The 12,762-nt window shown below is 40.0% G+C and overlaps 1 protein-coding gene across 4 annotated transcripts in view; it reads left to right on the plus strand.

The window, feature by feature from the left end:
- Positions 1-3,457: 3,457 nt before the first annotated feature.
- Positions 3,458-12,762, plus strand: part of TCTN3 (tectonic family member 3) — a 353,194-nt gene continuing 343,889 nt past the window's right edge. For 2 of the 4 annotated variants that reach the window (XM_044086538.1, XR_006366752.1), the window contains exons 1-2: positions 3,459-4,224; positions 9,797-9,917. In XM_044086538.1, the coding sequence (XP_043942473.1) occupies positions 3,534-4,224; positions 9,797-9,917 (812 nt within the window). In that variant the 5' untranslated portion in view covers positions 3,459-3,533. Of the gene's footprint in view, positions 4,225-9,796; positions 9,918-12,762 lie in introns of all 4 variants that reach the window. The other 2 variants (XM_044086539.1, XM_044086537.1) reach the window with 2 other exon arrangements.

Genomic DNA, 12,762 nt, shown 5'->3' on the forward strand with positions numbered 1-12,762 from the left:
GTTAGCAGCCAATAAAGCAACAACCAGAAGCTGGCATTCAAGGGCTAAATCAAACTCAAAAGATGTGCCAGGTATTATAAAGGAAATAAAGACAAGGGAGGTGGACATGTTAGATGGATAAAGATCAAGATGCGTACCCTTCAATGGAATGTATACGACCATTACCTTCACAATGGTGACTAGAATTATGGGAAAGTAAGGACTGCTTATGTGTTAAGAAAGTTGATTATTCCCTTGTTTGGTCCCTTCTAACAATTGCAAGAAAAGTGATAACAAGAAACTGGAAAAGCAGTACTAGTCCAACAATGAAATAATTTTATAACATTGCAATTGAAACTTGTCATCTGGAAATTTTAACAATCTTTAAATTTGTGGATGAAACTCCAGAGACTACTGAACAAAAGGACATTAAATTTTTATATATATATATATATATATATATATATATATATATATATATATATATATATATAAATATATAGTTAAATAAATGTTTTGTTTTTATATTTAAATTGTAGACACCTTGTAAATAGTTGTTTTTGTTAGTTTTCTGTTTGTTTGGTATTGTTTATAATCTTTATCTGCATTCTTTCATTCTCATCTATGAAATTTTATGTTATTTATGTATAATCTTAATAAAAACATTTAGAAAAAAAATAGCAAAAAGACCACAGGGAGAAATTTTAATTAGAAGAAATAGGGTAGGAAAAAATACTAAGAATAGTAACTAAGAGGACCCAAAAAGGTTGTGAAAAGTCACAGAGAATATGGAAAGGTTTACACTAAAAAAGGAGTAGAAATAACAGAAGGAAGGAAGAAAAGTATAATACAAGAAATGTATTTATCACTCAAAGAATGCTCGAGAGCTATCAGCAACCATGTCTGTTCGTGAAAGCGGCAAATATGATCTGAGGTGAGAGGGGACCAGTGCATTGTGGGTAGGGAAGAACTTGAGAGTTTGTAGGCTTCTGTGAGATGTAGTAATGGCCCATTCAGATCTGAGGTTGGATCTGAGTCTCATACATTGAAGATGAATGAAAACTGACAACATCAGATCAAAACTTTAAAGTAAATAGCTTACAGCAGCTATGCATTTCCAAGACAATATGTACTTTTTAATGCATTTTGTGGAAGGTTTTAACTCCCATTATGAAATTATTGACAACTGATCTGTGACTTACTATGATATCACATTAAACCAAAGTCCCACTTGCTTGAGTTGGTGATAGAGCAAGTAGATGTAAAATATCCTACTGCACTTATTGAAAAGAGTAGGGGAAGTTCCTTGGCTGAATTTCCTCTAGTAGTAAAAACACCACCTTGGGTCTTCCATGAAATGAAGTCACTAGCCTAGTTGAACTAACCTGGTCAACAAAGAATAAATAAATAAATATGTAAGCACTTGTTATATTATTACTTTGATCAACTATGTAACCAATACCCTATGACTATAATTTACAACACTTACCTTGGATAAGATTAAGCAGGGTAGGGTGTTGCCAGAATGTTTGACTTTGACATTGGGTACAGTATGGCTAAGATGGATTGATTGCATTTTTAATACAAATACTTGTATTTTATGGCCAAGGAAATATAAATGCAGTTTCACTGCTCATGCTGGTTACAGATAATATGCATGCGCCCTACACACACACACACACACACACACACACACACACACACACACACACACAAACTCAATAATGGAGCTGTGTACATGGGTGTGTATGAGACAGGTTTGCCAATATGCATCTCTGAGACAAGTGTGTTAAAAGAAAAAAAAAGTAACCTCACCAGCAACAAGAGTAGGGTTATAATGTGTTCCTCTTTATGCAAGACAATCCCTATGTGGACAGTTGTATCCTGCTAAAAAACATGAAACATGACAAATATCCTGAGATTTCTAATGTTCAACTAAATGTTGCATAAGACGACTATTAAATTATAAAATTGCCTGTTACACTATGTACAAGTCACTTAACTGGAGAGGTCTCCCGGGCTGAGTCTGATAAAGGATGGCAATTGTTACTTTAGGACACATCATCATACTTCATGCATGTGTGGGTGGTGCCAACTCAATTAATATCTAGATGTTGCTGTCAATTAAGTGTTTGGCACTTTTTTATTGTTATTCTAACTCTGCACTAAACTTTTAAGAAGGTTAAAGTATAAAAAATTGAAATGCTAATGTCAGGCATTACTGACTTAATGTCAGTGAAAGACTGCCACACACATCCAGCAAGGGGGGGGGGGGCTGCCCCTCCTGCTATACACTGTTTTAAGTGTCTTGCAGTCCTTTTGGGTGGTTGCAAGGGAATAAGCCCCCCCCCATAAGTCTTTTCTGAAGAACAACGTGATTCACATGCACATTCAGTTCCTGAAAAATAACAAGACTGACATTGTAAGGGTTGCCCCACATCACAGCAGCGCTAACTACTGCATATCCCGGACGGAGTGTCCTAATATAAATAATCGGCACAGCTCAATAGAGATCAGTGGTCTACCCCAGTTAACAAATACAGATAAAATAAAGTAAATAAAAAAATAATTATTCCGTATCCAAAACACCTCATCATGACATGAAACAATATAAACAACTAAAATTCTACAAAACTCGTCTTTTATTTTTTTTTGGGGGGGGGATAAAGTCCAGTCCTTTGAAATGGCTGTGGTCATGGTTTGTCCTGCAAAATATCATGTAGTCCTTGCTCCTCTTGCATTTACTGTTTTACTTCAAGTAGTCAGGCCATTTAAAAACGTGCATACATTAAGTAAGTGAAATGCTTCCATATAAAGAATCCTCTCAAATATCCCTGATTTTCAGGGATGTCACTGATTTTGACTCAAATTTTAGCTCTGTCCTTTTTAATCCCTCCTATAACTGGTGACTTTTGGTGAAAATATATTGAATTACACTTAATAAATAATGATATTAATTAGACATATACTTCTTTTACTTAAAAAAATGCATACCTCTCCTAAGCACATAAAATCTGGACAAAGCCTAAAATAATGGGGGGGGGGGGGGGGGGGCAGAAAATAGGGACTGGTTTTAAATATTGCTGTTACAAACTTAGAAAGTTCATAGAACAACAGGATTTTTGTAGCATGTATTTAATTAAGTCTGAAACTCAAATGTATGATTATTATTTAGTTATTTAATCCTCAGTGATTTGCCAGAAAACCACAGATTTTATGAGGAACAAACCAAAAATATGGGACAAAATTTTGGACATTCTGCGAAAAATCTTGACAGGTATGAAACACGTACACTAATTCATACATGCTTTTATGTTAATGTCTTTGAGAAGGAGTTCTAAACAATAAACATCGATAGCATACTTTACACCTCACCAAAGATTGCGATAGCACTTCTGAATTAACATACCTATTTAAAACAACGGAACCATAGAAACGCTATCACGTGATGAGAACACGTTAACGTGCTTCTTACGACCGGATATTTATGCTACCCTAGCAACGGTGATATAGTGTAGTGATGGTGGTAGTAATGGAATTGGTAAAGCGCAAAGATGAAAGAGCTTCTGTGGTATCAAGTTTGCATTTGTGCGATTGCGACTGTGTTGCTTGTGCCTGGATTTGCAAGCAATGGTATCAACTGTCTGGATTTCGTCAGAGGAGCTAGTGATGGTAAAGATGCAACAGTGGCACGTCATACTACTTACGTGAGTTATTCTGGAGAAATCGAACCAAGGACCCCTGTTGCCAATCCAGTCAAAACAGAGATAGTCACCAGTGATAATCTTTATTCAACCATCAAGGAAAATCCTTTTGCTGCGACAGAATCAGTAGTACGTGCAATTGATAGGTCTGCCATTACTATACCAGTGATTAGTGAGAAAGATGCCACAGACCCTGAAAAAGCCACTACTATACCAGTGATCAGTGAGAAAGATGCTACAGATCCTGAAAAAGAATTCAAAGTTACCAGTGATGCGGAAATTACAGTACCAGCCCAGGGAAGTAGTTCTGTAGTGGTTCCAGCAGTGATGAGAACTAGACAGCATCATCAGGTGGATGGGGTACTGATGACATCAACTATCAGTGCATTAGTGATATCGACAGATACTGAAAATGGAACTGTAGAGGAGGAAAAGGAGGTAGCTGAAGGTTCCACAGTGGCAGTAGCCACACACGAGGACAGAGCTGTTGAGGAAAATGCAACCATCTCTACTTTCCGACAGTCAGTGTCTACAGAAACAAGTAAGATCACAATCTATTATCAAAACCAGAAATGGCACTAATAACTATAATATGAAAGTGGGTATTGAAGTTGTGCTGGAGTCTTGTACTTTATGTGCTACTGGTGTCTTAGACTTCATATATGTTGCAGGGACAAATTATGCTGAAGTGGAAAGCAATGTTTGTATCTCTGCAAATGGTAGCAACCATTAATTCATACATGAGGACAGGTATTTAGTTCACTTTAATCACCCACAACCACTTCTGTGTATAATTCAGTGCGAATTCCTTGATGAAACAGAACATCACATTACTAGTAAGACAGAAGTTAGGTGCAGCAGAAGCAGTCCCCTGCATGGGGGTTGGGTGGGGCTTTGTTCCCCATAAAAATTAGAAACATTGTTGGATTGCTAGGGATCTGCTGTAGGTGGGATGCAGTTTACAGTTGTTGAACGTGTTTTTGGCAGTGCCAGGCCACATAGATGAGGCTTGCTGCTGGACATCTTGGGGTGAGTATACTGAGCTAATGCAGAAGGAAAAAGGTACTAGGTAAACCAGAAAAGAAGTCCAAAATGTAAAAACTTTACAAAGTCTTTCGGCTTTTCCTGGCTAGGGGTCGCCACAGCAGAACTCCAGTCCGCTAATGATTGGCAGTGGATTTTTAAGGTGCTGAGTTGCCAGCCCGACGCCCAACCTTCAAAGAAGGCACACCCATTCACACACGCACCTACCTGCATGTCTTTATACGTCACTCGACCACAGAGAGGACATGCAGACTCCATACAGAAGGCGCTCCAGCCGAGAATCGAATGGGAGAACCTCTTACTGTGAGGCGACAACGCTAACCGCTGCACCTAGGTGCAAATTCATTTCCTGCGGGGGGAAATCATGCAGTTGTTAAGCAGAAAGTAAGCAGGGAACAGAGGAGAGTAAGCATGAAAATACTATGCTGCTATACTGGAGCACATTTCACAGTAAATTGTCATGCACTGTGCCAGGTTACTGGGAGCATGTACACAGAATGACTAGGTACATGATATTAGCAGGTGAGCATTTATCCAAGTGAAATGTTGAACAGTATGCCAGGGTTCTGGGAGTGACTGTGTACACACAGTAGTAGAGTATCAGTGCTCATCCTAGTGAAATGGTAAGCAGTATGCCAGGGTACTGAGAGTGACTGTGTGCACACAGTAGTAGAGTATCATTGCTCATCCTAGTGAAATGGTAAGCAGTATGCCAGGGTACTGAGAGTGACTGTGTGCACACAGTAGTAGTGTATCAGTGCTCATCCTAGTGAAATGGTAAGCAGTATGCCAAGGTACTGAGAGTGACTGTGTGCACACAGTACTAGAGTAGCAGTGCTCTTCCTAGTGAAATGGTAAGCAGTATGCCAGGGTACTGGGAAAATAAGCATGGAGAGACTGTGTACTCACAATATTCTACACTGTCAGTGTTTATCCTGGTGAAATGCTATGCAGTGTACCAGGTACTACAAACAAATACATAAAGAAGCGAGGGACACATGATGCCAGAGTATGGGTGTTTATCATGGTATAGCAGTTTTAGTGTGCCAAGTTACACAGAAAATATGCATAGAGTGATTATGTAAATATAATGCTAAAGTGTTTTGTAGCTGGTGGTATACACTGTGCTTAGGTACTGAGAATATGCACTTGGAGTGATTGTGTACATGTGATGTTAGTGTAGGAGTGGCTGTCCTAGTGAAACAGTATGCATTGTGCCAAGTACTTAAAATAAGTACATAAAGTCACTGTATGCACACAGAGGCAGTGTACTATTGCTTGTTATACTGAAATGGTAGTCTGTGTACAGAGGTATTAGGGTATTAAGAACATGGATTATTATTATTAATCACATTGGAAATCCACATCTGACCCCCCCCCCCGCAAAGGTAACCACCATGAAAAACTTCTCCAAAGCTAACTTTGGGTTCCTAAAAACAGAGATGTCTAATTTCACGGCACCCATGCAAATGGAGATCAGTTGCATGACCACTGAATTATACACCAATGCACTGTACGAACACGGGTGATATTGTAGTTGAGGGCCTTACCAGATGCGCAGTAGCAAGCCCCGCCCCACCCCCCCACCCCGATATGTCATTCACGAATATGCATTCTCTCCAAATGTACAACCGAAGAAAAAGTGCACTGAACTGGTGAGGCCCTCAACTACAATATCGCCGGAAAACCTACAGTGAATCATACCTCTCAACCTCCCATCTCCAAAATGGGAAACACTAGCCCTCAAAATGTGAAACACATACCAACGGCTGCTTACTAACCTGTCGGTCTACAGTGAATCGTACCTCTCAACTTCCCATCTCCAAAATGGGAAACGAGATTTTGCAGGACAAACCATACCCATGACCACCGAAAAGAACCTAACTTACTGTTTTGCCAACTTAAAAACTGTATTCAAATGGCATCTGCTGTTGTTTATTCTTGTTAGAATAATAAGTGAATATTCATCGTGATGTCTTCACTGACTTCATGAATATTCACCTGGTATTCGGCATGTTAGCTCGTGGGGGCACTACAGCTTAGTAAATACTAATGGTAAAGAAATGGGATAGATATACTGTTTGTCCTGCAAAATCTCATTTTACCACAAAAATGTCCCAGTCTGGGCAACTAAAAAGGTGGCAAGCCTAAAGTATGGTCGCCGGTTTTCCAACAACATTTAGTTTCTGAACTACATTAAATAATGAAACTTACATTATATTTTTATGAGGGGCAAGAAAGAAATGGACATTTGTGTACATTTAATAGTTTCATATCATGTACGCATGAGCAAATTAAATATGCAGACTGGGTTGTCACTCAGTTTGCGACACGCCTACTTCTGTGCGAATCGAACTGGTGAGGCCCTCAACTACAATATCGCCCGAACACGTACACAAATGCATAGATCTCACCATATCCAATAGAACCAAGATGCTCTTCTTCAAAAAAAAGGAAGCCAGTCTGGTGGTCCCCTGCCATAAACAAACTCTACAACAGAAGGAGGAAACTGAGGCAGAATAAGGTGATGTCCCAAGACTGGAAAAACTCCCTTATCAGCCTCAACAAAAAGTTGAGATCCCTCATCAAATCCTCTAAAGCTAGCTATGAAAACAGAATTGCAGCAGATAGTAAAGACAACCACAAGGCCTTCTATAGTTATGTAAAGAATCTCCACGGCAATACCCAGATTTGCTCTGAGCTACTGCACAATGGTACCTCCTATACCGAGCCAGCAGATATTGCCAGTATACTGGCCGACAGATTCGGTGCCAACTTTACCCCTCTCTCTCCCCCACTAAAGGAACCAATCACAATACCAATAGATTGCCAGACAGCCAGTATTACTGCTGCACAGGTTAAAACACCCCTGTCCAAGGCCAAGAATACAGCTTCTATGGGACCTGACAATATCCCTGGCTGTGTTCTACATGAACTGTTGAGTGAACTGGCACCTCACCTGTGTGCCCTGTTCAATCACAGCCTCACCTCAGGCTTTGTCCCTACTGAATGGCGCACTGCTACAGTCATCCCTCTCCACAAAGGAGGAGCGACTACAAACCCTGAAAACTATCGCCCCATTAGCCTGATGAGTCTGATATGCAAAGCTGTGGAACGCATCATCATGGACCTAATAAACAAGGATATAGGGAATCTCCAAACTCTGGATCCCACACAGTTTGGTTTTGTGAAGGGTAGATCATGCCTGCTCAACTTGGTCAACTTCTTTGAGTCAGTCACCAGAGCTGTGGAGGAAGGCAAGGTGGTTCATACAGCCTACCTTGATCTGGCCAAGGCCTTTGACACCATTCCCCACTCAGGAATCATAGAAAGTGTGAAAGTAGCTGACTCCAAGTCAGACTGCCAATTAGTCACAAGTGGAGTCCCACAGGGTTCGGTCCTGGGTCCTCTCCTGTTTGGTATCTACTCCAGGCCAACACAAAGGGACTCTGGCTGACAAAGTTCACAGAAGATTGCAAGTTGGGAGCTATTATTAATTCCCCAAGTGATGTTGATATCCTACAGAAAGGGCTCACTGAGACCGACTGGTGTCAGAACCATGGCCTTAAGCTCAATACCAAAAAATGTGCTATCATCCCCTTTGGAAAAAACCTGGTTCCCATGAATTACCACATCGATAGTAGTCCACTGAACACAGAAGGTGTTATAAGAGATCTGGGAACACAGGTTGACAGCAACCACCACATTGCCACTGTGGCCAGAAAGTCCTATGTGGCACATCTCATTACTAAGGGTTTTGCATCCAGGAAGAAAGAGGTCATTGCCTCTCTCTACTCTTCCCTCAATCATCATTGAGAACAGTTCCCCATTTGGCATGTACCTCACTAAACACCTGCAACAACTGGAGAGGCAGCAAAAATACATCACAAAGAGGATCCTAGGCCTTAAACATTTGTCCTATATGGACAGACTAAAAAGACTCCAACTATTCTCTGTCTCATATCGCCTACTTAAAGGCGATCTCTATTGACTTACAAAGCCATGTCTAACCCATCTCTGTTAGAAATGTTACATCTAAAGAAATCCCAATCCCTCTGCACCACATGCTCCAGAGACCTCAGCCTCATTACCACAATCAGCAGTACGTGCTGGAGGGACAGGTTCATAACTCAGAGACTGCCCATGCTATGGAATAGACTTCCATACATGTCAAGCAGAGCACCTCACTGGCCCTCTTCAAGAGAAATCTTGATGAGTGGATGGGAAATAGAAAATTCACCCCAGGGATCACTCCAGTGGCTTTACTCCACAGAGGTACTGGGAACTAAGGTCAGGTATCACGATGCCAGGGTAATCCTATGGGCTAGGCTTGTAAAGGCTCCAGGGCCATTAGCCAAGTACACACCTATGAACCTATGAACATAGAGTGACCAAGTGTACACTGTGCCAATATATGAGTGTGGATTTCTGTAAAATGGTATGCAGTGTGCTGTGGTACACAGGACTTGTACAGACACTGGTCATGCATGTACTTTGCCAGTTTGAGTGCATATCACCTTAAAACAGTCTGCATAATGTCATGATACAGAAAACATGTATATAGATTAACCACGTGTGCAGTGTACTAGTGTATGAATGCATAACAAATTGAAGCAGTATGCTATGGCACAGAGAATATGTAAATAGCTTGACTGTAAACCTGTGATGACAATAAGATTATAACAGCAAAGCTGTATGCCACTTATATTTGAGTGACAGTAAGTGCAGTTCACTAGTGTGTTGGAGTGCATTCCTCCATGAAACAGCCTGCGGTCTGTCTGGGTATAGATGATGTATCTGTATGCATGGTGTTAGTGTATTAGTGCATATTGTAGTGAAAAGGTTTGCAGTGTGTTCACACAGTGAACAGAAAGTGTATTAGTGCATATTGTAGTGAAAAGGTTTGCAATGTGTTCACACAGTGAACAGAGTACCTAGTATAGTCTAATAAATAAGTTTGTGCAGCCACACACATGGGACTATGTACCGTTTTCCTGAGCAGTGTGGCTCAGCTGCTTTTGCTGCATGCCACAGAATAAACTTTCAGTTTTTTTTCTTTTCTCTTTCAGTACTTCCATATTGTACCTGTGATCTGACCGCAATGTGTGACATTGGCTGCTGTTGTGACAGAAACTGCAACTTAACAAACCCAGAAGCAGTGTTTGTGTCCTGCCTTCCGGGAAGCAGACGGTGAGTGTGTAAGACTGTAATTGTACAGTGCATTTATTTAAGTGCTGGAAGCCTGAGCAGCAAAGCATGACAGAAGACGCGCACACACATTTTTTTTTATTTATTTTGGTTCCCATCACAGCTGCATCCCATCTGTCTTGTCTTTGAGCTCATCCTTGATCATTAACTCCACTTTCCTGACTTCCCCTTTGGGCTGCTGGGTCCCCAGCAGTGAAACCGTTAGTGTGAGCCGTAGGTGGGAGTGTGCAGAGAGGAGCTCAGGACATCATGGAATAATAAAATCTCCCAGTAGTGATATTATTACACAGTAACATTATCCTACCATATATTTCTGCTTTTATACAATGTCTGATTTTTGATACTAATTGTTTTTTATATAGCTGATTTAAACTCAGTGATGAGATAACATTATATAATATCTTTGCTATGTCTGCTACTCATTAGCCATATAGATGTCTTAAATTTGCATATGTGTTGTATAAGTGAGGATTAACAGGACAGGATATACTTTAATATACAGTGTCCCACAATGTGAAAAATGCTATATGAGGAGCAAGCTGAAGTGAAGTCCCTTATCCACCTGTGATGTGACAATATTATGTAATGAAGTGCACATTGTGTCCCACAGTGTGAAGAACACTATATGAGGAGCAAGCTGAAGTGAAGTCCCTTACCCACATGTGATGTGACAGTATTCTGTAATGAGGTGCACACTGCAAAGGGTTCTTCCTTTTATAAACTAGACAATATATAAGAATTTAGTTTGCAGCTGTAGAGATCCTAAGGAAAATCATACCAGCTAAGGACTAATCTGCTTTAGAGAGAACTGGTTTTAGTTCATGAGGTAACTTGTATAGTTTATTACTTGTACTGAAAGGGTAAAATATGAATTCAGGCAAGGGGAAAGAAGTTTATAAGTTAAGAGATAGTCTGGGGATTAGTGTGTTGGAAATTCACCTCAAATTGATGCTTTTATTGTGCTTGTTGCAGAGCTGATTTGAGACCATAGACCTCCACAGTCTAGTTCTCAAACCTCTGTCCAGCAAGACAGATGCATCCCTGAGTATGTAGTCCATGACTCCTGGAGTGATGTTACCATTTTATGATACGCCACCTGAAGAGAGCATGTTCCCAGCAGCTGAAATTTGAATGACCCTGTAATGTTAAAGCCTCATTCAAACATCTGATTGCTGTTCTAAATCTCAAAGACTTCATTCATTCATTTTTCAATTACCTGAGATAATCAAAGAATAAATGAATTATTAGATCCCTTCCTGTCACGTAGTAACAGAGAAATAGCTATCCAGTGTATGTTTTGTTACTGTGTATGTAAGCACTAGAACCAGTTCTGTGCTTATCCAAGATGTCGATAAGAGCAGATAGACCCAAACTTCAGGGATGGTTTCCCTTCTTGTAGGTATTTTTTCTAAATGCTGGCAGGACAGCAAATGTATCATTTGGGTTTGGTAACATTGTACATTGTCCACAACAGTGATACATTCATGCTTTGCTTTTTTATGGTGATCAGATTGGGGAGACTGAAAGACATTAAATTGAAGTGAATTATTGTGGTATTGTCCCTTTCACATTCTGCAGAACACACTTTGTTTGAAATGAAAGGGCACTGTGTTGTGGTATGTAATTCTGCATCCATTCATTCTTTTTTATTTTTAATTGAGGTTGAGGTGGAAGACAACAGAATTATTGTGGTATTGTCCCTTTCAAGTTCTACAGAGCACACATTGTTTGAAATGAAAGGGCACTGTGTTGTGTATGTAATTCTGGATGCCTTCATTCTTTTTTATGGTAATTGAGGTTGAGATGGATGAATTGCTGCAGCAAAGGGCGAGGAAGCAGTCTGCGAGTGAAAGCAAGTGGCAGTTAATTGATCATAGTTAAATGATCATTGATATGGCTTGTTGGAGACTGGAGAAGTGAATATGTGTCTGAAAGCAACACATTAAAATACACATTAGAGTGGTACACAGAAGGTGCCTGTCTTAGGGGTGGGTAGGCAGGGTGTATGTGAAGGTACAAGGCAGTTGTATGATCACTTTTCAATGCTCGTTGATATGGCTTGTTGGGGGAGACAGTGTATCTGTAAGGGGGTAGGAAGGTAGGGTGCGTGTTAAAGTACAAGGCAGTCACTCTTCAGCACGTATCTATAAGCAGCAAGTTGAAATACATTATTGAGGCCATTATGTCTTTCACTTTTCACAGTCCATCATCAGATGTGTACTCAGAAAGGTGCCATCTTTTTTGATGGTGGAGACGGGCTATAGGTTAAAGCAGAAGAAAGTTATATGATCACTGTTAAGGGATCATTGATATGGCTTGTGGAAAGCAATGTGTGTGTTTGAGAACAACATGCTGAAGTACGCTACTGTCTTCATTATATATATCTGACTTCTTCACAGTCAGAGGTGGTGTACATATTAGAAGAGGCACTTGCACAGGAACAGTATGTGTACAAAAGGAGCTGAGGATGCTGTTGTATTTTAGAAACATAACATGGAGTCAACCCATGTTTTGGCTTTCAGGTTGCTTGTTGTTTTACTATTATGATTTCACAGTTTCCCTAATGCAAATATTTCTAGATTAAATTCACAACACACATCTTCATTATTACTTTTTTCTTCACAGAAACCAAATATTTATAATACCAAAAATATAAATGTATTTTGCTGTTCTAACATAATAACTAAAGCAACAACTTGCTTGTTCCTGAATGTGATGATTTCTAGCAACATTTCCTACAGTTAATAAACTGATGTTATTAAAATTGTTTTGCAGTATTTTGCACCATTGGAGCTTCATAAAAGAAGTTCTGGGCAATACTGATCTA

Source organism: Protopterus annectens, chromosome 10.part0 (genome assembly GCF_019279795.1).
Source record: "Protopterus annectens isolate FY-2018-M chromosome 10.part0, PAN1.0, whole genome shotgun sequence".
In the NCBI taxonomy this organism is placed as follows: Eukaryota; Metazoa; Chordata; order Ceratodontiformes; family Protopteridae; genus Protopterus; species Protopterus annectens.